Consider the following 24,020-nt stretch of genomic DNA (forward strand, 5'->3'; position numbering starts at 1 on the left):
AAAATGAAAACTAAAAAAAAATGCGGATTGATTCTCCCCAACTGGATTACTACAGCCTTAGATAACTTTGGCCCATAGGGGTTTAAGTCATTTTGAGAAAACGAAAACTCAAAATAATGCGGCTTGATTCTTACTGGCTAACTACAGCCTTAGATAACATTTGGCCGATAAGGGTATGAGCCATTTCGAAAAAATGAAAACTCAAAAAAAATGCGGCTTGATTCTCCCCAACTGGCTAACTACAGCCTTAGATAACATTTGGCCATAGGGGTATGAACTATTTCGAAAAAATGAAAGCTCAAAAAAAATATGGATTGATTCTCGCCAACTGGCTTACTACAGCCTTAAATAACATTTTGCCGATAGGGGTATAAGTCATTTCGAAAAAATGAAACCTCAAAAAAAATGCGGCTTGATTCTCCCCAACTGGCTAACTACAGCCTTATATAACATTTGGGCCATAGGGGTATGAACTATTTCGAAAAAATGAAAGCTCAAAAAAAATGCGGATTGATTCTCCCCAACTGGCTTACTACAGCCTTAAATAACATTTTGCCGATAGGGGTATAAGTCATTTCGAAAAAATGAAACCTCAAAAAAAATGCGGCTTGATTCTCCCCAACTGGCTAACTACAGCCTTATACTAGCAGTTAGCTGAAGCTATAAATGCCCCGAAACCGCCGGAGTTAAACATTTATTGCCAGCCATTATAATTTGATAAGTAACATTTAGTTACGACGATAAAAGCCTTTTAAAACAACATTATGTTCTAAAGTTGAAATTAGATGTAAAGTCCTTTTCTTGGCTGTCATCCTTAAAGTCCGGCAGTAGGACGTGACAACTGAGGAGTATATTCTGACTCAACCTCAAGATTACTTTGGAATAATTAGGTTTGAGAAGAACGTTTCACAATATACGCAATCAGGGTAAACTTAGGTAGGATTTGTAGGACAAATTTTTCTGGAAAATAAACATTTCTTTTTTGTTGTTTTAAGACTGAGTGTAATAGAAGAGTGGAAAAAAGAAATTGCAAGTAGGACTGTATAAGATGTATTGTAATAAGATTCTTATTCATCGTGTAAAAATATTATCGTTTAAAGTCTTTAAAATACTAAGAACTCTTTATAAAAATATGCTTCCTGCTTTAAAAATAGTCCGTCTCTACACAATTCAATTTCCAAAGACCACGTTGTATGGTATGAAATTTCAGTTAAAACAATTAAACGACCAGGAACACCAGTTTACAACCAGGAAAATAAGCGACATTGTGTTAGCAACATGTAAGTCAGAAGTCAGCACCATTGCATCATTTATAACGTTCAGGTTTTGTTGAATCTAAATTATTGGTCATTCGTTGTAGATAGAAATACAGCAATCGTGTAGGCAATATAAGAAACTGATTTGAATCGACACATACACCAGGACATCAAGGGAAATGGTGGAACAAATAACAAAAAGGTAACAGGTAACAGCATGATAACGAATCAGCAAATGTCGAGTTACAAATTAACGTTACGAAAGGTTGATGATTGAAATAATTTCTCGTTTTGATGAATAAGCTTTGAAAATGACCTAAAAAAGGAAAAGAAAATCAAGCCACTTATTTGTTAAGTCAGAAAGTCGTATACGAACAAGTTGATAAGGAAATTAGTATGTGGGAATTGGGTTTTACCTTGAAAAAATAGTATGTGGCTGAAATTTGGCAAAGAGGTCCCTTTGGAGTTATAAATTGGCAAATAGCCCAATTTTCGTTATCTACTCTTTCAGGTCTTTCTAATGAACCGGTTTAAATTTATTTTTGAAGTCTTTTTGAAATCATTTTCTATTGGTTTTGTACTGAAAAATGACGTCATGGAAAATTGGCCCAAAAAGAGTCTCAATTGATAGCGCTTTTTTCTGGTACATACTAAATTAAAAAATCAAATAATCATGACAACTAAAAAATTACGACTCTTACCATTAGGAAAGGTCATTTTGAAGCATCATTGAATTGTGTTTGTGACATATTCCTTTGATATCGAGCTTTAAATTGAAAAAAAAATCATTATTTACAATTTTGAAAATACATTTACCCCTCCCCCCAATCTTTAAAAACGTTTAGTTCTCATCAATATACACCCTTATCAAATCAATCTTGTCTCAGTTTCTAGTGCCAAGCCGTTAATTTTCTGTTCTTCTAATTCTCTAAATTTAAAATTTTTCCTTCTCTTTATATCTTGTAAGCGTTCTAATGTCATTGGCTCAATAATCATATCTTTTAGCTTTCTCACTCTTGAAATTCCAACATACGCTAAACCAATAAATCTTTCTGTGTTTCCTAAATCAATCCATGCTTTATTCAAAGTTAACCCTTGAGACTTGTGAATAGTTATTGCCCAAGACAATCTCAAAGGAAGTTGTTGCCGCTCATGAGATGTACCGCGAAGGTCTGAAGAATTTGTCAAAGGAATAATAGGAACACAGCGAGGCTGGTCTTCGCATACACTCGGTCCTTTATAAAAAGAGTCAAATTGAACAATAACAGCTATAGGCAGATTTGGAGGAGAATCTCCTTCTTGATAAATAATATCTTTAACTATTCCCATTGACCCATTACAAAGTCCTTGGTCTGTCCAAAGGTTTCTAGTCAACATTACTCTTGCACCGATGCTTAAAAATACCTTAGGTTCTAATCCACCCATGTCGTCTGAAGAAAGTTTAGCTGATTCTTTATTACTGTGTCTTGCATTAATTTGTGCCACTGGGACATTTAAGCTCATCAATGCTTCATGGTTATCGGAAGCAACTTTCTCATTTGAAAAAGATAATTTCACAAAGTCTTTTAAATTTAAATTATCAGTCAAATTGGCAGGTGTCCTAGATAAGAACATCTGCCAATCTTCCTCAGTTGAATCACCGTTTCTTAATCTCAATAAGGCAGCTTTGAATTTTTCTTGCTCAAAATCATCACCTTTAGATCTTTCATTTACTGTAAGCTTTATCACAGTCGTAAACTTTCTATACATGCAAAAACCCAATGTACCAATTTCACTTCTAGGTTTCTTATGATACAATACTTCATCTCCAACAGGGGGTAATTGAGCAATATCTCCTACCAAGATTATAGATATTCCACCAAAAGCTTTGTCTGATTCACCTGTTCCTTGTCTACACCGTTTATCTATCCATCCTAGCATATTTTGACCAACAACAGAATACTCATCAATAATCATATATTTAACTCCACTGAGTCTTTCTTGTAGGCGTAAGAGGGCAGGACCCTTCAAATCGTTTCGGTTTTTTCCTCTTATTGGAAGATTCAATAAAGAATGCAAAGTCTTACCAATAATATTAAATGCAGCTATTCCAAAGTAGGCTGATACAATACATTTCTCCTTCAGTAAAGCTCTAATGTTATTAATTAAGTAACTTTTTCCGCTCCCTGCTAACCCGGTAATCATCATGAATAGCTGATCTCTGTGATTCATATCATGATCTAATAATATATCAAATGCTTTTCTTTGGGACTCATTAAGGGAGTCTACTTTTAGTTCAAACACTTGTTCAACTGGGTTCTCAGACATTTCGGCTTTTCTTTTGTCAAGCCAAGAAACCATATTTCCAATCTGCTCTTCAGTGTAATTATTTCTACAAGACTGCCAAAATTCTAAATCGTTATGAGATGGCTCATCTCGATTAGTTTCATTGTTATTCGCACATAAATCAGCTAAGTGCATCCATTCTTCACGTTCCCCTTCAACATTCTCTTCAAATTCATCAGTTTCTGACCTTTCAAAATATAATTCAGCATTATTAAATTCTCTTCTCCAATTAGGGACAACACTTTGACCTAAATCAGTTTGCAAAAACTCATTCCATTTTTGGCAAAACATATCAGTATCATCCTCATTTAAACCATCCCAAGCATCACTAATCCTGGTCCTCCATGGTTTGTATTTTAGCAGTTGGTATTTGCAAAATACATAAAAATGAGGCCCTTTTGGATCAAATGATGGTGTTGGGAAGGCTCTAACAATAACTGGCTTCTTACGTTTTTTCAAAACATCTTTTTGCACTGAATAGTTTGAAACAAATTGCATAAAATTGCTATCTAAAACGAATGCATCTACACATCCTTCAAGGTTAGCTCTGTTAGCATAATTATCAACAGTTGAAGCTTCAGTAAGGACATCCTCATTATTGATTTCAACCTTTCGAGATCCGTCAACCGAAACATTAACAACTTGAAAAGATGAACTGACCAGTTTTAATGATAATATATGGTGCATTACCTCTTGTATACTAAAATCTCTTTCCCCGACAGCTCTAATCATTAATTTCTGAATAACAGATCTCATTTGTTCAGTTCCTTTTAAATTCTCAACAACAGAAACAAAAGCGTCTCGAGCAACATCTGATATTTTTTCTGCCTTTGAGGCATACTTAGCAAGATATTCTAAACATGCATTGTAATCAATAATTGGTTGTATATCGCAATTAGCTCTCCATGATTGCAATTGCAATCTCTGATGCCTGTTTACTCTTGAGTCGTTTCTTTTCAATACAATTTTTGGTCTGTACTGCTTACCATATTTCTTTGAATTCAATTCCTCAAATTCAATATAAGTTTCATTGCAATCCTCAAAAGGAAAATTGAATCTACAATATTGTTCATCGTCATTCTTTTTACGTAAGCAATAGGCTGTACTGCACTTAGTATGCCTCTGAACACTATTTACTAAATTTGCATAATCATCGTCAAGCTCATTTTCATTAATGTCTTCAACTTTTTTTTTGCATGGGTGCACTTTCGGTTTTACCCAGCCTTCTTCAGGAGTACAGGGGTTACACGCTGTCACAATAGAATCAACATATTCAGTAACTTCCCTTTCTGCCGCTTTTCCTTCATTGACTTTAGTTTCAAGCTCCACTCTGACATTATCCTCAAATTCAGAATCTAGTAATTCTTTCTCAGCTATATGTCCTTCTAAAGCCTTTTGAGTAAGAGAGCACAATCCTGGGTCATTTTTAAGTTTTGCTACCCCATGACAGTGGATTGAGCCTCTCATAACAGCATATTCAAATCTGTACCAGTGCCATTCAGCACCTAAAGTCTCATAAAGCCAAAGTTTAACAAAGTTTTCAACTCTGACAGTAAAAAACCAGTCTATCAAATGAGGATTATTTATAATATTTTCTCGCAATGTATCACTTGAGCTTTCATTATTATTTGAAAATAATGCATGATATTCTGGCCAATGGAATTCAGCACATGACAGAGTCCAAAAAATTGTTGGAGAACCAACCTGACTAATTGTAGCTTTTAATTCTTCTTTAGCATGATTCCAGTACGCATTTGTACCTGTCACATTCTTCGCATATCTCATTAGCTTTTTCATGATTGTAGCATGACTACCTTCTCTAACCATATCCTGTAATTCATTAATCGTCAAATTAGCTTCTCCTGGATTTTGCTTCAAGTAAAAACTTCCTTGTCCCAACAGGCGTCTACGATAAAGCATATTGTAAGCCCAAAACCCAAATCGAGGATGGGCTGCAAATCTGTATACCCATTTCCCATCTATCATTTCAGCAAATTTTATTAAATGTTTAATCTTTTCAGAAAAAGATTCTGTATCACTTTTAGCAATAGACTTTCTGATGCTTGAATTGGTTGGATCTCCTTTACCATCTGGGAAAAGTGTTGGAAAAGCTAAAGTAGCCAAATACTCTGTAGTGAACTCATTTAAAGGCTCGTTGCCTATCTTAACAGATTCTGGATTCAAAATTGAATCATCAATTATATCTTTTTCTTTCTTAGTTTTTACTTTAATTGGAATAAAACTCCCCATTTCAGTATTGCAATCATAAACTTTTTCTTCACTATCCTCAGAATTTGGACCAAAATCAGGAAGAATTCCCTCATTATCTAAATCATCATCTTCAACCTCTTCTTGATTGAAGTCTACATTCATTGGCATTTGCAAATAATCATCTTCAGGCAATTTATCAAATCTACTTCTATCAATAGTCACATTTTGGTACCTTGGGTTATTTGGTTCTCCCATACTATTCTTTCCGGTTAGCCACACTAATGCATCAAGAACTTTTTGTCTCCGCACTCTTAGGTCTCTTGATCTGTTATCTTTCCCGTCAATTTTAAAAACGATAACTGGGATATCACTGGGATATCTTGGCAAAACATTAGCAATGTGCTGAACATCACGAGGTAAAGTTAGAACATGTCCTTTATAAGCTTTTTGCCCTCCATTTGGCTTAGTATAAACTTGAATAACAGGAAATGCTCTAGCAATAAGCATTTCTTCAACCTGTGTTAAACCTTGCAGTTCCAGTGGAACTTTACTTGGAATCATATCATTTTCAATACTAAATTTCTTTGGCTGAGTTTTATCTTTTTTACATCTTACGCATTCATAATTACTTTTATCATTTGGAGTCTTACAAAGTGGCCAGCCTTCCTTACAAGTGTTGCACTGAAAAATAGTCATTTCTAATTTTTTGTGAAATTTATCACCCAAAAAGTCACCATTCTTTTCTGTATTTTGCCTTTTTTTAGCATGATTACGTTCACGCTGCTGAGCCTTTATTTTCTCTTTATTCTTCTCATAATATTCTTTTTGTTTTTCTTTACGCAAATCTTTTGTTTTTTCATGATTACGTTCACGCTGCTGAGCCTTTATTTGCTCTTTATTCTTCTCATAATATTTTTTTTGTTTCTCTTTACGCAAATCTTTTGTTTTATCATGATTACGTTCTCGCTGCTGAGCCTTTATTTTCTCTTTATTCTTCTCATAATATTCTTTTTGTTTTTCTTTACGCAAATCTTTTGTTTTTTCATGATTACGTTCACGCTGCTGAGCCTTTATTTGCTCTTTATTCTTCTCATAATATTCTTTTTGTTTTTCTTTACGCAAATCTTTTGTTTTGGCGAAATATTCCTTACGCTTGTCTTTTGTCTTTTCATAATAGATTTTTTTATCCTCACAGTTGTTTTTGTAATAATTCTTCCTTTTCAAATTTGTGGCGTTACAGGAAATGACACTGTTTGTAGCTTTGTTTGATTGATTTTGTTGATGTGTTCAAACTGTAGAAATAAATAACAAAGGTCTATGAGTATTGTGTTTATAAAAAATAAGTCTAAGTTCAAAAATGAAAATGTCTGAATTCAATGAAAAAGTATAAGTCTGATTGAAAAATGAAAAAGTATAAGTCTGATTGAAAAAGTTAAGTTCTTAAATGAAAATAAAGGCTTGAATGAAATACTGAACCTATGAATCATGTCAAGGCAAGGCCCTAATCTATCAGTGTGAACTGAAAGAACAAAACAAAATGGCTGCCTAAAAGCAAAAACAAGATGGCTGCCAAAGAACAGGAACAAGAAATGAAACCTACCAGGTAGCCAATATAAAAATGCTGTGAATGAATTGACTATTGATTGACTTGAGTTGAAGTTGAACATTGACACATTGAATTGAAAATTACTTTAAGGTTAGAGCCTTATGAATTATGATGCCATTATGGTCAGTCAGCATGACATGACACAAAATGGTAGCTCTGAGGTGTGACTGAAGTGAGGCCTTAAATAGACTGAGTTCACACTGTGACATGATACTGAAAATGAGGCCATGGAAACCAGGTGTGCCTAACATACTAAAATAAAATAAATGAATAAATATAGCCTAGTCTAGCTAGCCTAGACTAATGGCACACAAATGAGATAAATTACAGTAAGTATATGATAAATAAACACTATTTCCAAGGTGCAACAAATTTTTGTTTCATGATTTATAAATTAAATTTTGTACTTTTTATTTTTGTTTTTGAAATATATTTTGATAAAATTCACTTTACATTCCCCACCAAAAAGGGAAAAATTTAATTGACAAATTTCATGTCCACATTCTTAGCCATTTCGCCAAGCTCGACCATAAAATCACATTCATCAATAGGGTGAATAATAACAAGACCACGTACTGAACGATTCGTTTCTCGCATGATATCCTCGTTTTCGTTTCTGTATTGAATAACTGCTTTTCTCGGAAGCATGTCATCACCGAACTCCAGGCTTTTGATGATTCCATAGGTATATTGATTTGTTAACGTTGACTCTCGTTTGGTGAAAATTACAACATCACCGATATTGATTTCATCACTGTTGAACCATTTTGACTGTTTCATAAGTTTGGGCACATGAACTAGCAACCAAACTTCGAACCATGAGTTGTAGATTTTTTGATTTTCCTTCATTATTCTGGTTGGATTGTCGCAGAAAATGGTGTTGTCAGGGCATCGTTCGTTATTACGACCCAACAAGAGACGATTCGGGGTGATCAAATCTAGACATTCGAAATCTCCTGTAATGTCACCGATGGCAATAGGAAGATTATTGATTTGATTTGCGATACTTGAGCTGAGTGTTTCCCATTGTAGTATAGATAGGCGATGATTTTGAAGGCTCTTCTCAATTGATTGATTGACCTCCTTGATTTTACGTTCAACCTTTCCGTGCATGTTGTGTCCTTGAACAGGGCATGCATCAAAATCAATGTGTAGGTTCTGCATCAACTTAGATCTCAGGTCATGGAGATCGATACGCATCTCCTTGCATCCCTTCAGAAGTTGGCTACCCTCATCGCACAATAGGCGTTTTGGATAGCCATGGTCGCATGAAAATCTCGTGAATGCTTGTATGAAAGAGATGGTTGAATAATCGTCCATGACTTTAATTTTGATTGCAGATGTAGCACAACAGCAAAATACTATAAGCCATATTTTGACGGTAGTACGTTTGTGACTTGGTGAAAATGACTGATACGGTCCAGACAGATCTAACTGTGTGTAGTAAAATGAGGGAGCAATGGTTAGATTGAAGGATGATACTGGTCCCATTGCCATCTCCACAGTGCGTTTAGCAAGGTATCGACATCTATGGCAATTTCTCTTGATGTGTTTGATGAGCAATCTCCCTTCGATGACATGAACTTTTTTCAGAACATACCGATGGGTTGTTTCGATGCCGGAATGCTTGACGGTGGAATGATTCCAGTGGATATCCATTGAGATGCTATACGCAATTGGTGAATATCTATCCAGCAATGGTACACAAAATGAATCGGTTGATAGATCCTTCATAATATCTGTGAATGCGCCAACAATCGATACACCTTTGCTTGGAAGAATTCTGCCTGTGTAGATTAAGATGCCGTTTTTGTCGGTTGAAATCTTCTCATACTTTGATTTGGAAGTGAAATGACGTACTTCATCTGATCCCTTTCTGTAGTAGTACATCTCAGCATCTGTGATTTCTTCATTGGTCAGAATAATGCTGTTCTTCTGTGATGATACATTCTGTGATGATACAATCTCTGATTTGTCTCGAGCTCGCTTGACAAAATTTCTTACAAAACGGATAACGTAAGCCATGATTCTGATAACAACTGTAAATTTGTGTTTCATTGGATCCAGAAGGTACATGGAATATTCATACCGTTTCTTCATTTCATTGAGAATGCTTTCGGATGTGAACGAGACATAATGGAATGACTTCTCCTTTTGAACTTCTGATTGTTGCTGGGCTGTAAGCTTCAACTGGTCAGCAGATTGTGTTGGAAACTGAGATGATGGCAACCGCATCCATGGTAATCCATTGATCCAATTTGAAGACTGGTCAACATCCTTGATTTGAGCTCCTGGTCTTGTACCAAGATCAGCAATGTTGTCGTTCGATTGAATGTAGGCCCACTGGTCCTTTGATGAAAAACGATTGATTTCAATGACACGGTTCCGGACCCATTCCTTCAATGGCTTTTGATCGTTACTGATCCAATGTAATGCGATTTGACTGTCTGTAAACTTCTTGGATGATACAACAAGTCCTTTGAATGATCTTTTGACGATTTCACTTGTGTATGCATTCAATAACGCAGCATACAACTCAGCTCTTGGTAATGATGTCTTTTGAACAGTTCTTGTGCGTGAGAAGACAAGTTGACAGGAATGAGAGCCATCTTTGAGACGGAATCGTGCATAGATACTAACACATACCAAGCTTTGACTTGCATCCCCAAAATCCAGAGTTTCGATTTGCATATCGACAGCATCCTTGGGTACGATTGATCGTTTGAAGCGGATGGATCCAATTTCTTGCATTGTTTCAAAATGATTGAGCCATACTTGTCGCAGCTCGTTGGGCAGGACATCATCCCATTGAAGTTGTCGTAGGTTTAGTTGTTGGAGGTCTAACTTCATTGCAGCCACAAGAGGTGCAATCTTGCCAGTGAGGTCGTAGATCTCTGCAACCTTTGAGATACATTGACGACGTGTGAGTTTTTCAGGAATGATATTCAATCGATCTTGATTCTTCTTGCCTCTTGTCTTTTTGGAGAAGTTCAGTTCAGAAATGTTAAGTGATACCTCATCTGTCTTTGGATACCATTTCAATCCTCCAACGATAATTGATTCACCATCATCAGTGAGGTCTGTTAGCGGATCTTCGCCAGTGAAAGTGACTCCTTTGAGACGGAAGCCTCCATGACCAATGACATATTCAAATTCATCTGCACGCTGATGGGCGATCTTGATTGATTCTTCTCCTGTTAGACAATCATCGACATAAACATCTTCATTGACGATGCGATAAACTTCAGGATATTGATCTTGAAATAAGTAGGCAATCTGACGAAGTCCTCGCTCCGCCTGATTTCCGCTGGATCTGATTCCATAGATTAGTGTTTTGATCACTTTTTCCATTGGTGTCTTTGATGAGTCAAGTTCTGGGTGCCAAATATAACGCTGATAGCACCAATGGTCTGGGTTGAGGTGGATAGTGTTGTACATCTTGCATACATCGGTATGTATGCCAATTCTATGAGTTGACCAGCGTAGCAGTACTTCTTGCAGCTTGTTTAGATTGTTGCTTCCTTTGGCAAGGCAGTCGTTTAAGCTGTAACCAGATGCGGTAGGGAAGGAAGCATCAAATACAATACGACATGGTGTGCTGAGTGAAGTTGATTTCCAAACTGCACGCCATGGGATGAAGTTTTGAGTTGAGTTTGCGTGAAGTGATTGACGGATGTCTTCTGATAAGTTGCTGACATAATCCACAAAGCCCATGCTCTGTAGCTTTGCTTCAGATTTCAGGATATCTTCCTTGTCTTTAGAGTTGCGATCAAGTTTCCTCAGCTGCTGGTAGTAGATCTTCTGTGCGATTGATTTGTTTGGGGTGAGCTTGACATCAGCCTCTTCGATGAATGGCAGTTTTGCTGTGATGGTCTGATTGTTGGTATCAATTGTGATGGAAGAATTGATGATTTCTTGTTCTATCTCCTCCCTGATGCTGATTGCTTCTTGATGGCTTGATTGCTTGCAGTCCGAGAGATTTCACTGCAGAGTGCTTGACAATGAAATCAAAGCAGCCATTGTCGAAGAAGATTGTATATTGACGATTGTTGATCAGGATTGATTGAAATAAGAAGATACCTTGAGGAACGTCAACATCATTTATTGGGTTTGATTTGAAGCAGGCATTCATGAATGACAGGCTGATCTCCTTGGCAAATGTTGGTAGCCGCAGACTTCTAGTGCAACGTTCCTTGTACTTCTGCAAAACATCTTTGTTGGCTTGAGTGTCCTTATGTTCTTCGCATACAAGAACATGTTTTCTTGGGATGTCATTGTCGTGGGATTGATGTGGACAAACAAAATCGTGTTGGCAGCGTCCCTCTTTGTGTTTGCCAGTTGATATGTCAGCCCCTGGATAGAGGCATTGGAAGCAGTAGCCTTTCCCTTTGAGTAGTGAAAGACGTTTGGCTGGTGTCAGTTCCACGAATTGCTTGCAGGTGTGGTACTGGATGAGTCGTGTTCCTTTTGGTCCAGATGTTGATATGTGATCTGTTGATCCATCGGCTGAGTTGCAGATGGTGCATGCTGTGGTTGATGGTGATGGCGGGTTGGAATTGTATCCTCCTCGTCGATTTGTTTTGGATGAATCTTGCTTAGACTTTGATTGGTCTGATGGTGGTCTTTTTGACGAGGATTCTGATGGACCCATGATGATCACCTTTTGTTGTTGTAGCTTCAGTTCTTTCTCTAGGAATTCAACCAATCTCTTCCATATGACGTGAGGTGAGGTGCTTTCATCCATTGTTGATAACCATCTTGATAGGCGAGAATCTCCGAGCAGTGCGTAGATGCGTTGAATACCGTCCCCATAGTAGAGGTATTCCTGGATGTTGTGAGTATCCGCGATGAGAATGAGATCTTTGATGAGGTTGATGACTTTGCTCAATGCGAACGCAATATTGTCTGCGCCCTTGATCTTTGAAATATTGTCGATGGTGTTGAGTTGATTCAACTTCCTAGTCAGTAGATGTTTAACGTCTCCGTAGGCAAATTGAAGTTGTCCCCAGATACTCTCGATATCGGTAAGACTTTTGACCATGCTCAGAGCAGGGTCTTTGAGATAGTTGTTTTTGAGCAAGTCAGGTAGCAAATGTCGAGGAGTAGATCTCTCATGAAGCTTAACAAAGTTTGATTTGAACGTATAAAAATCGATACTGGAATCACTTGAGCCGGAAAATTTTTCGAGGCGAATGTTCAGTTTTGATTCAGTAAAAGACTTAACTTTGTAGACGTCACGGTCTTTCACAAGTTTGAGAAGTTGAGTGGTGTAGCTTGACTTGGATTTCAGCAATGAATCGTATTGTTCACCAAGGTCCTTAATTTCAGTTACGTCCTTGGTTTCTGAGACTGGTGTTTGAAGAATAGATTCATACCTCTCTGCAGCTTTGTCGACTTTCTCAGCTTTTGATGATAGTTCAGCTTTTAACTGGATAAGTTCATTGTCAGTTAAATCATTAAAGGTAATATCAAAATCCTTTTTAAGTTCATTTATAGTTCTTTTCAACTCACTGATTGCAAAACGTCTGGATTGCTCCTTGAAATTGGTGACGTCCAGAGTGGGTTGAATTGATTTGATATCTGGTTTGAGGTTCTTTGAATCCTTGAAGTATTCCTTGATTGCAAGTAGGGTGGCATTAATCTCATGTAATAATTCAGGGTTGCTTTTGGCTTTCTTCAAGATCCCATCAAGACGGTATAATTTATTACGTAGGGCTTGAAGTCGCTGGATGGTGACTGAGATGTGATCTGCATTTTCGGCAATGATGGGATTTTCATCGATCAGGTCAAGTGCTTCATGCATTAAAACGTGTGCATCTAGTTCTGTATCTTCTATGGAACGAGACGATTGATTAATTGATTGAGAACTTGTGTTTGGGTTAGACGACTCATCGGGTTGAGACATTTCGTCGTTTGAAGTTGGCGTCAAATAGACTCTTTGACCGGTTGAGTTGAGTTGTGAGTAGTCAATGCGCTTGATAGTGCGTCTTGACCGGTTGGTTGACATGTAAATCGTTGAAACGTTGGTAACTGTTCAATGCGTTCTGTTTGAATGTGGCGTTACAGGAAATGACACTGTTTGTAGCTTTGTTTGATTGATTTTGTTGATGTGTTCAAACTGTAGAAATAAATAACAAAGGTCTATGAGTATTGTGTTTATAAAAAATAAGTCTAAGTTCAAAAATGAAAATGTCTGAATTCAATGAAAAAGTATAAGTCTGATTGAAAAATGAAAAAGTATAAGTCTGATTGAAAAAGTTAAGTTCTTAAATGAAAATAAAGGCTTGAATGAAATACTGAACCTATGAATCATGTCAAGGCAAGGCCCTAATCTATCAGTGTGAACTGAAAGAACAAAACAAAATGGCTGCCTAAAAGCAAAAACAAGATGGCTGCCAAAGAACAGGAACAAGAAATGAAACCTACCAGGTAGCCAATATAAAAATGCTGTGAATGAATTGACTATTGATTGACTTGAGTTGAAGTTGAACATTGACACATTGAATTGAAAATTACTTTAAGGTTAGAGCCTTATGAATTATGATGCCATTATGGTCAGTCAGCATGACATGACACAAAATGGTAGCTCTGAGGTGTGACTGAAGTGAGGCCTTAAATAGACTGAGTTCACACTGTGACATGATACTGAAAATGAGGCCATGGAAACCAGGTGTGCCTAACATACTAAAATAAAATAAATGAATAAATATAGCCTAGTCTAGCTAGCCTAGACTAATGGCACACAAATGAGATAAATTACAGTAAGTATATGATAAATAAACACTATTTCCAAGGTGCAACAAATTTTTGTTTCATGATTTATAAATTAAATTTTGTACTTTTTGTTGGGGCAGAAACAATGAAGGGTGACAATAGAAGGCTGTGTTCGTAACACTTGATGTGAATGTGTTCAAACTAAAAGAGAAAAATTTGACTAAGTCTTACAAAATGTCTCTAAGTCTGAAAAGTATAAGTTTGAAAAATATAAGTCTGAAATCTAAGTCTAATTTGAAATTTATATGTCAGTACAAAGATTGATTTGAATATTTGAATTGAAAAATGAAATCTAAGAGTATATGTATAATTTGTATGTCTATGTTGAAAAAATGTAAGTAGAAAATAAAAATCCAAGATGGCCGACCTAAATCCTACAAGTGCATGACTAAGCAAAAAGAAAGCACCCAGGCAAAAATGGCAAACAAAAGCAAACACTGAAAGCAAACTTACCAGCTAGCCTGGGTGTGAATGTTGTGAAATGTGAAATGATGTTTTGAGTTTGAATTTGAATTATTGAATTTGATGTTCACCCTTCAAGTGTCTCTTGTGAAATGAATAGCAGGTCTGAGAGTGACTCTGCAATTTATGCACTTTGATGTGTAAAATACAGACCAAAAATTTATAATTTAATTATGCAAAAATAAAGCAAAGTTGACTAAATAAATATTGATTTGATGAATAAATTAACATAAATTAACATAAAAATGGCCAAAAGGGACAAAAAACTCCAAATGCAAAAAACAAGACAAAACACAGACCAGACTGAAAAAATGCCAAAAGGCAGGAAACTGAAAAGACCAAAAGAACATGAAACTGAAAACAAACAAAACTGCAGCTGATGCTGTAACACTCCCCCCACAAAAATATTGAATTGAAAAATATATTTGTATTTGAAAAAACAATTTATTTGAATTTTCCCATTGATCATATATTCAAGTTGAACACTTGAAAAGTTCTTTAGATAGATCTAGTTCATCAACACAGTGAATTAATATCAGTGATCTCACAGATCTTGTAGTCAGACGTTTTACATTTTCAGATGAATTTTGGTATTCAACGATAACTTTTCGTATTTTGTCATCACGATCCACTTTCACTTCTTTGATAATCCCATATTGATACGTGGATGAAATGACGGAATCCTGTTTTGTGAACAGAACGATATCACCAGCCTTGACGTGCTTGTTTGAGTTGAACCATTTTGGTTGTTCAATAAGATTTGGAACGTGTGACACTAGCCATGAGTCAAACCAAGCGTTGTAGATCTTTTGGTTTGATCGGATAATCTTGTCATAATCATTTTCAACAGATAAGGTACCACTTGGGCCACGATTGTTGTTTCGCCCAAGGATTAAGCGGTTGGGTGTTAGCAAGTCTCCCATTTCGAAGTTTCCTTTCACGTTTCGAACAGCTATTGGTGCATCATTGATGGAGTTTGTGAGGATGGCTGTCATTGTCTCCCACTGTATGATTGAAAGTCTTTCGTTGTGCATTGATTTTTCTAAGGATGATCTCACCTCACGAATTTTCCTCTCAACACGGCCATGATGATTATGACCACCAACTGGGCATGTTTCAAAGTTGATTCTTTGATCTCGATGAAGTTGGAATGCGATGTCAACAATGTCGAGTTTCATTGTCTCACAGCCCTTGATGAGCTGACCTCCTTCGTCTGCCAGAAGTTTGTTAGGATATCCAACCTGACAGGAGAAACGTGTGAAGGCTTGCAAAAACGACGTAGTAGAGTAATCCTCCATTACTTTGATGTTAACAGCAGTTGTTGTGGCGCAACAGAATACAATCAGCCATATCTTTACGGTAGTGCGTTTGTGATGTTGCGAGTAGCTTGAAAATGGTCCTGCAAGATCCACTTGTGATATGTAAAATGCAGGTGCGATGATGAGGTTGTCTTGTGAAAGTGGTCCCATTTCCACAGCGATTGTCTTTTTGTTGATATAGCGACAGCGTGGACATGAAGAACGTATGAAGTTGACAAGTGATCTTCCTTCTAAGATGTATGCGGTCTTGAGGACTTCTCGCCAAGTTGTTTCAACACCAGAATGTTTGACGGTGCTATTCCAGTGGATGTCGTTGATTATGCTGACAGCCAATGGTGAGTGTTTATCGATGATTGGCACACAAAATGACTTTGATGTAAGATCTTTCATGGTTGATGTCATTCTACCAGCAACTGTAATTGAGTCTTCTGGCAGTAAACGACCAATATGATGAAGAATACCATCCTTTTCAATTGATATCTTGCCAACCTTTTGTTTGACGAAATGTTTGACCTCTTGAGTAGCCTTCTGAAAGAAATATCTCTCAGCTTGAGATATCTCCTCATTTGTAAGGATTATGTGTGGTTTAATTGAAGAATTGATCTTTGTTTTCCCTTTAGTGCGACAGAGTTTGATGAAACGTAACATTATTGCAAAGACACGCACAACTTTGGTGAAAGAATGGCGATTTGGGTCAACCACATAATTGGAGAACTTATATCTTTGTTGCGTTTTGTTGAGAAACTCATCAGTGATTAGTTGATTGTGATAGACAGAATGAGTTGAATGAATCTTGGCTTCACGATTAGCTTGTTCCAATTCCACCTGACTGAGCCCTATTTCTTTGGCGGTAAGTGCTGGGAATTCTGATACTTCTTGCGTCATCCACTGGAATCCATTGATCCACTGGGAGGATTGGTCAACATCGGTCATGGTTGTACACCTTCTTGTTCCGATGTCAGCGATCATGTTGTTTGATTGGACGTATTTCCATGATGTAATGTCTGTTAGTCGGTGAATCTCGTTTACACGGTTGCGGACCCACTGCTTGAGTTGTAGTGAGGTGTTGTTGATCCAGTAGAGGGTGATTTGCGAATCTGTGAACTTGGAAGCTCCAGTATGTGTTGAATGAAATGACTTTCTTACAACTTCACTTGTGTGGGTATTGATGATTGATGCATACAGTTCCCCTCTTGGTTGCGTATATTCATCCGGTACAAGTAATGAGCGGGCGAAGATCAATTGACAGGAGTAGTCGCCTTGTTTTCGTTTGAATCGAGCATAGATAGATGCGCATGCTAGATCCTGGCTTGCATCACCAAAATCGAGAGTTGTGATGTCTAGATTAACTGCATCTGGTGGCACAATAGCACGGTTGAATTTGATGGATTTGAGTTCTTGAATCATTTCGAAATGTGATGACCAAAGATGTCTGAGATCGTTGGGTAGAATATCATCCCAATCCATTTTGCGTTTGACGAGAGTGTGGAGGTCCATTTTCAATGTTGCAGTAATCGGCGTTAGAAGTCCAGAGATGTCAAACACTTCAGATGCTTTTGAGACACATTGTCGACGCGTGAGATTGAGTGGTATTTCTTTGATTTCATTGGGTTTCTTGCCTCGATATTTTCTTGCGAAGTTCAATTCTTGGATATCTAGGCTGATTTGATCTTCCAATGGATACCATTTGAGACCAGCCACTGATACAGTCTCACCATCAGCTGTTAGTTTGTCATTTGGTTGTTGATTTGAGAAGGTGAATCCTTTTAGTGAAAATCCACCATGATTGACCACCAGTTCTAAGTTGTCGGCTAAGTGGTTGGCTTCTGACTGTGATTGATGACCGGTTATGCAGTCATCCACGTATACATCATCGGTTATGATCTTGTGAACTTCCGGGTACTGGTCTTTGAAAATTTTTGCAGTTTCACGAAGCGCATGCTCCGCCTGGTTCCCACTTGATTTCACGCCATAGATAAGGGTCTTTATGACTTTCTCTTCGGGCGGTTTGTCTGGGTTGAGATTTTCTTCCCACAGATAACGTTGGAGACACCAGTGAGTTTGATCGAGTTGTATGGTGTTATACATCTTAGCAACATCTGTGTGGATACCAACCTTGTGTCCCCTCCACCGCAGGAAAATTTCTAAGAGCTTATTCATGTTGTTCCTTCCTTTTGCAATGATGTCGTTGAGTGAGAAGCCACTTCCGGTCTTCATTGAAGCGTCGAACACAATACGGCACGGAGTTGACACTGAGTTCTCCTTCCATACTGCGCGCCATGGAATAAAGTTGTTGATATTGGTGTTTCGAAGTGTACGTTGTACATCTGGGCTGAGGTTTTTTAAATAATCCACGTAGCCAAGAGTTTGAAGTTTTTGCTCTGAGTTGAGGACATCTTCCTTGTCTTTGGAGTACTTTGATAGCCGTCTCAGTTGTTGGTTGTAGATCTGGAGTGCAATCTTTCTATTTGGAGAAAGATATAATGATGGGTCATGTAGAAGTGGTAAAAATGCAGTTGAATTTTGCTTGCAAACATCAACATTGATTGATTCATTGATAACATGTTGTTCAACTTCTTCTTGTACACTCATGACCTCGTCAGTTGTTGAAAGTTCCTTACAGGATTTACAGCCACGACAGTTGATACATCTGTATTGGAATTCGCTTCCAACGTCTTGTGATTGGTTGAAAAGTTCAGACTTCTCTTCAATGGCTGAGTTTGATGTAATGAAGATGTCGGTATTCTTGTTGGTGTATCCGAGCAGGTGAAGGTCAGGATTGACATGATATCCCAACTTAAACAGCTCGTGTTGATCATTGATGAATTTATTGGTGTTGAAATGGTGATCTTTGATGTTGTTGAAGACAGGGTGTGGACCACCAATAACGCCGGTTGATCCGTCTGGACTTTTGAAGCATGATCTGTAAATTGTCAGTCCTGATGGCATCTTGAATACCTCCTCCGGGAAGTATCTTGAATATTTGATGCCAATCATAAAATCTGTATGACCACCAACTTGTTTTGGGACCAGAGGAAGATTGCATGGATCACCACCAGATTTGGCATAATCTTTACGAATGTCGTTGATGACTTCACCGTCCAATTTGTATGTCGGAAACTTCTGAGTGATTTGGTCCAAGCATGGTCCAACGAGAGTTGCATCTGTTCCATCAATGAGTGGAAGATCAATTTTGTAGGTGCCGTGCTTGCTTTGACTTGATATGCCACCAACGCCGCCCATTGTGATAGGACCAGCGTATTGTTGATTTGCTCGGTTGCCAAGTTTTTTGATTGCGTGATGACGTACAATGAAGTCGTAGCACCCAGAGTCATAAAATATGGTGAATTGTTTTCCATTGACAGAGATTGGTTGTAGCATGAAGATTGCTTCTGGATTCTCATCGTTTGAGTCGTTGGCAGAATGGAAGGTCAGCTTTATTTCTTTGGAGTAGGCTGGCACAGGTTGTCGGATGATGCATTTGGTTCTGTAATGTTCTAGGATGTCCAGGTTTTGTTGGTTCGTCTTATGTTCTTCACAAACGAGGATATGCTTCCTTGGCTTGAAAGGTTGATGGTAAGGATGCTGGCATATGAACGTCTGTTGGCATTGACCCTCTTTGTGTTTGCCTTGGTCACGTCGTGCCCCGGGGAAGAGACACTGGTAGCAGAGATTCTTCTGTTGCAAGGTTTTGAATCGCTCAGCTGGAGTCATTTCGACGAAAACTTTGCAGGAGAAATATTGTACTAGCTTTGTTCCACTAGGACCATTGGTTTGTGTATGATCTGTTGCTCCACAGATGTAGCATGAAGATTGGTCAGGAAACGTGTTGTAAGTTGATCGACCTCCTTTACCACCTCCGCCTTTGGGTTTTTCGGTGTCAGGTTGTTTGTTTGATTTTTGGATGGCAGCTTTCTGTTGGTGAACTTTCATCTCTTTCTCCAGAAAATCAATCAGTTGTTTCCACTTGTACTTGCCGCTCTTTGGTTCTTCACAAGTAAGAGTAAGCCATCTCATCATTCGTTGATCACCAAGTTTTTCACTGACTTGGTTCAAGGCGTTACTGTAGTAAAGTTCATTTTCAATATCATGAGTGGCTGCAAGTTGCATTAAATCTCTCATAGAATTAGTTATTTTTGAAAGAAAGTCAATTGTTTTCATTGGATCTTTAGATTTGGTTTCAATACTGTACAACGATTGGAGCTTGTGTTGAAGTAAAACTTGCCGGTCGCCGAATACGTTTTTAAGTCGACCCCAGATGTCTTGGATGTTATCGATGTTTCGAACGAGTGATAATGCTTGACCATCCAGATGATTGTTCTTTAGTAATTCAGCTTGCATTGATTGTGGTACAGAGTCCTCATACAGTTTCTTGAACTCTGCGATGAAGGTGTATATATCAATTGGAGAATCATAGCCGCTAAACGATTTGAGTTTGATGTTCAGTCGCCGCTTGTTGAAAGTTTCGTGTTTGTCAAGTTCTCTCGACTTGAGTTCGTTGTTAAGTTTCTTTTCATACTCCTCCTTTTTATCTTGCAGAGAGGAATATGATGATTTCAGTTCTTTGTATTTGTCCATCGGTGGACGTAAGTAAATAAGTTCTTGTAATTTATTGGAAATCTCCTTCAGTTCTTTACTTTGTGCTTCAAGAAGAGTCTTGCGTTGCTTTAAATCGACATTGCTGATAAGACTGACAGAGCATAACATCGAGGCAGTGAGAAAGTTTATAGAACGATCAATTTCGCTTACAATGAAATCTGATTTCTGTTTGTCTGCATTGGTTTGTATCTCAGTGTTTACATCACTACTGTCTTTGAAGAATTTGTTAACTCGTCCAATATATTGAATGATATCACAACACAACATGGTAAATGGTTTGGAGTATGATTTTTCATAATCATCCTTTGATAATTGTAGTTTGATCTTTCTATTAGTGTTTTTGTATTCAGTACGCAATGTTTCTAGCCTTGTAACGCATTCTTTCATCCTCTCAGGGTGTATCATATCGACCGGATTGTCATCAATGGTATCTGTGATATCCTCATGAAGTTGCGCCATTAGAAGAAAAAGTTCATTTGTACCTGTATTTGTTGTATCAGTTGGTGGAGTGTCACGTGGTTTGACATCCATTGGAGTTGGTTGAGGTGGGTCCACTCTGGTTCGACCTGGAATGATCTCAGTAAGAGGTAGATCGCCATCAGTTGGAAGTGGTAGGTCGCCTTCAAATAGGGGCGGATCCGACATTGATGGAAGTGAATCTGTTGATTGAGGTGGAAGTAATTCCTTGGGTTGATTTGAAGTTGCTTGAAGTGGAGGTGTGGTCTCCTTTGGCTTTGATATTTTACAACCAGTTTTTGAGTACGAGTTGAAGTCGAATCTCTCTTTCGGTCGTGTTTGCATTGAGGTGCGATTGAACCCCTTGCTGTTTGAATGTTGGGGCAGAAACAATGAAGGGTGACAATAGAAGGCTGTGTTCGTAACACTTGATGTGAATGTGTTCAAACTAAAAGAGAAAAATTTGACTAAGTCTTACAAAATGTCTCTAAGTCTGAAAAGTATAAGTTTGAAAAATATAAGTCTGAAATCTAAGTCTAATTTGAAATTTATATGTCAGTACAAAGATTGATTTGAATATTTGAATTGAAAAATGAAATCTAAGAGTATATGTATAATTTGTATGTCTATGTTGAAAAAATGTAAGTAGAAAATAAAAATCCAAGATGGCCGACCTAAATCCTACAAGTGCATGACTAAGCAAAAAGAAAGCACCCAGGCAAAAATGGCAAACAAAAGCAAACACTGAAAGCAAACTTACCAGCTAGCCTGGGTGTGAATGTTGTGAAATGTGAAATGATGTTTTGAGTTTGAATTTGAATTATTGAATTTGATGTTCACCCTTCAAGTGTCTCTTGTGAAATGAATAGCAGGTCTGAGAGTGACTCTGCAATTTATGCACTTTGATGTGTAAAATACAGACCAAAAATTTATAATTTAATTATGCAAAAATAAAGCAAAGTTGACTAAATAAATATTGATTTGATGAATAAATTAACATAAATTAACATAAAAATGGCCAAAAGGGACAAAAAACTCCAAATGCAAAAAACAAGACAAAACACAGACCAGACTGAAAAAATGCCAAAAGGCAGGAAACTGAAAAGACCAAAAGAACATGAAACTGAAAACAAACAAAACTGCAGCTGATGCTGTAACACTTTTTATTTTTGTTTTTGAAATATATTTTGATAAAATTCACTTTACAAAATTAATACGTTCCTTATTTTTTGCATAAGAGCATGAATCTGGTAATGTGGCCCACTTTTCGATTTATTAATTTTCCTACTTTGAGGCTTTGGTGAAACCTCTATAGGTATATAGTCATATCAAATCTTATTGTTTCTGGTCAATCTTGATATGGGCAAGCTTAAACAGTCATTTTTTCTGATATAACAGGTACTCAAATTTTCCTAGAGGGGGCTTTCTTTCAAAATGTGAACGGAAAATAAGGTTTTTAAAAAATTGATCAACATCATTGTATAATAATTCATCAACAACATGCTTTTTCCAGCTTGGTTTTTGTTGTTCACACAGCCAGAGGATATGAAAAATGAAAAACACAGTAAGAACCGCCAAAAAAAGTTTTTTTGGCATATAAAATCAAAAATGTTGCGGACATAACTTCTTCCGTTCACAAAGTTATGTCCGCACAGATTTGACACAGAAAAAAATTGAAAAGCTATAGCTCACTGGTTTTTACATTTTAAATCCGTCCCAGATAACGGGAAACTAGAGCAAGTTGCAAAAAAACGCCAGTTATCTTGGTCAACGCGAAAAATTATTTTGAAGTGAATAGCGTCTTGTTTCCGTTCACATTTTTGAGTTATGTCCGCACACTATTTAATCCTTTAAATTTTTCAAGGAGTTATCCTTACTCAGCTGAATCATTTTTCTATGTCAAGGGTTACATTTGGGGTCATTTTATACAAATTTGAAGTCTCAAAGGCTATTTGTTGGGAGACGGTGAAACAAAATAGTTTCTCCAAAAATCAGTTATGTCCGCAACAAAAAGTTATGTCCGCAACAAATCATGAAGTTTTCTCAACCTCTAAACACCAATTTTAGGTTTCTTTGACAAATTATTGCATCTAAGGTCATTTTAAGTTGGTTACAACCAGAAAAAAGTTTCATAATTTTCCATTGGAAAGATTTCCAGTTTATTCACCTCTTTCATATGTATTTCATGTTGCGGACATAACTATTTCATCTAAAATATTGCTGATAAAGTGTATTTGCAAGCTGGCATGATGTTTTATTATATGGAAGTAATGCTTAGGCTATTAGAAATAGAAAGCAAATACTCTGATGCCAAGTTAAGGTCTAAAATGAAAATTTTAACAGAAAAATAAACTTTTTGTTTCTTTGAAAATGATGGTTCTGAGCCGGTGAGCTTGAAAAAAGGATAAATCATGCATTAATTTGCATATTAAATTCATTGTGTAGTGTTCGCACAGCATAATCCACTACACATTCACTTACAGACTAGTTAGAATGGCTCCAATAGTTCAAAACAGAGTCATTCTGTAGCAAATTGTATGTTGCGGACATAACTATTTAAAGTATCTATCAGATTTTTAACCCTCTTAAGCAGTTATGCTAACACCTTGACAATACTAAAGAGGTTACATTTGTAATACCATGCATTTCCTTGCTTTTTTCATTTTTTTGTGTCCTCTAGGGTCGTTTTTCTATTAGAAATATTTGAAAGTTTTAATATCATTGTTGAGTCTTCTTTTGTTCTTTTCAAAGAAAAACATGTAATAACTGAAATCAAACCAAACCAAATCTTTTGGTTTTATATTGATTTAGTCTCAAATATTCCTTAAATTTTAGCAACAGAAAAAGACACTCCAAAATTTTAAATAAATTATGTAAAATGTTCTATGGTTCTACCCTGGAAGAAAAAAAGTTATGTCTGCAACATAGCATTATTACCCATTTAACCCTTTCTATTGAAAAGGTTGAGTGGCTTTTCAAGGAAAAATCATATTATAAAGATGTACAACAGTT

The 24,020-nt window shown here is 37.0% G+C and overlaps 4 protein-coding genes across 7 annotated transcripts; all 4 read right to left on the bottom strand.

Annotated features, from left to right (window-relative positions):
- Positions 1-1,044: 1,044 nt before the first annotated feature.
- LOC136801663 (uncharacterized) lies at positions 1,045-7,710 on the bottom strand. Of its 2 annotated transcripts, XM_067058308.1 has the most exons (3): positions 7,393-7,710; positions 1,958-7,084; positions 1,045-1,572 (listed from the first exon to the last, which is right to left on the bottom strand). In XM_067058308.1, the coding sequence occupies exon 2, from the start codon at positions 6,486-6,488 to the stop codon at positions 2,124-2,126; it is 4,365 nt and encodes a 1,454-aa protein (XP_066914409.1). In that variant the 5' UTR covers positions 6,489-7,084; positions 7,393-7,710; the 3' UTR covers positions 1,045-1,572; positions 1,958-2,123. The 2 variants fall into 2 exon arrangements, with proteins under 2 accessions (XP_066914409.1, XP_066914408.1); XM_067058307.1 differs by having other exon boundaries at positions 1,958-7,710.
- A 165-nt stretch (positions 7,711-7,875) lies between these two features.
- On the bottom strand, positions 7,876-11,112 carry LOC136801796 (uncharacterized). The gene has a single exon (XM_067058462.1). It carries the CDS (start codon positions 11,110-11,112, stop codon positions 7,876-7,878), a length of 3,237 nt encoding a protein of 1,078 aa, XP_066914563.1.
- Positions 11,113-11,284: 172 nt separating this feature from the next.
- On the bottom strand, positions 11,285-14,142 carry LOC136801664 (uncharacterized). Its single transcript, XM_067058309.1, has 2 exons — positions 13,825-14,142; positions 11,285-13,516 (listed from the first exon to the last, which is right to left on the bottom strand). Exon 2 carries the CDS (start codon positions 13,403-13,405, stop codon positions 11,285-11,287), a length of 2,121 nt encoding a protein of 706 aa, XP_066914410.1. The 5' UTR covers positions 13,406-13,516; positions 13,825-14,142.
- Positions 14,143-14,283: 141 nt separating this feature from the next.
- LOC136801662 (uncharacterized) lies at positions 14,284-22,163 on the bottom strand. Of its 3 annotated transcripts, XR_010845888.1 has the most exons (3): positions 21,769-22,163; positions 14,626-21,456; positions 14,284-14,313 (listed from the first exon to the last, which is right to left on the bottom strand). XR_010845888.1 is itself a non-coding variant. In XM_067058306.1 (2 exons), exon 2 carries the CDS (start codon positions 21,351-21,353, stop codon positions 15,108-15,110), a length of 6,246 nt encoding a protein of 2,081 aa, XP_066914407.1. In that variant the 5' UTR covers positions 21,354-21,456; positions 21,769-22,163; the 3' UTR covers positions 14,284-15,107. The 3 variants fall into 3 exon arrangements, 1 of the variants encoding a protein (XP_066914407.1); XR_010845889.1 differs by having other exon boundaries at positions 14,626-22,163; XM_067058306.1 differs by having other exon boundaries at positions 14,284-21,456.
- Between the last annotated feature and the right edge of the window lie 1,857 nt (positions 22,164-24,020).

This window comes from Clytia hemisphaerica, unplaced genomic scaffold, assembly GCF_902728285.1.
Source record: "Clytia hemisphaerica strain Z4C2 unplaced genomic scaffold, Clytia hemisphaerica genome assembly, whole genome shotgun sequence".
In the NCBI taxonomy this organism is placed as follows: domain Eukaryota; kingdom Metazoa; phylum Cnidaria; class Hydrozoa; order Leptothecata; family Clytiidae; genus Clytia; species Clytia hemisphaerica.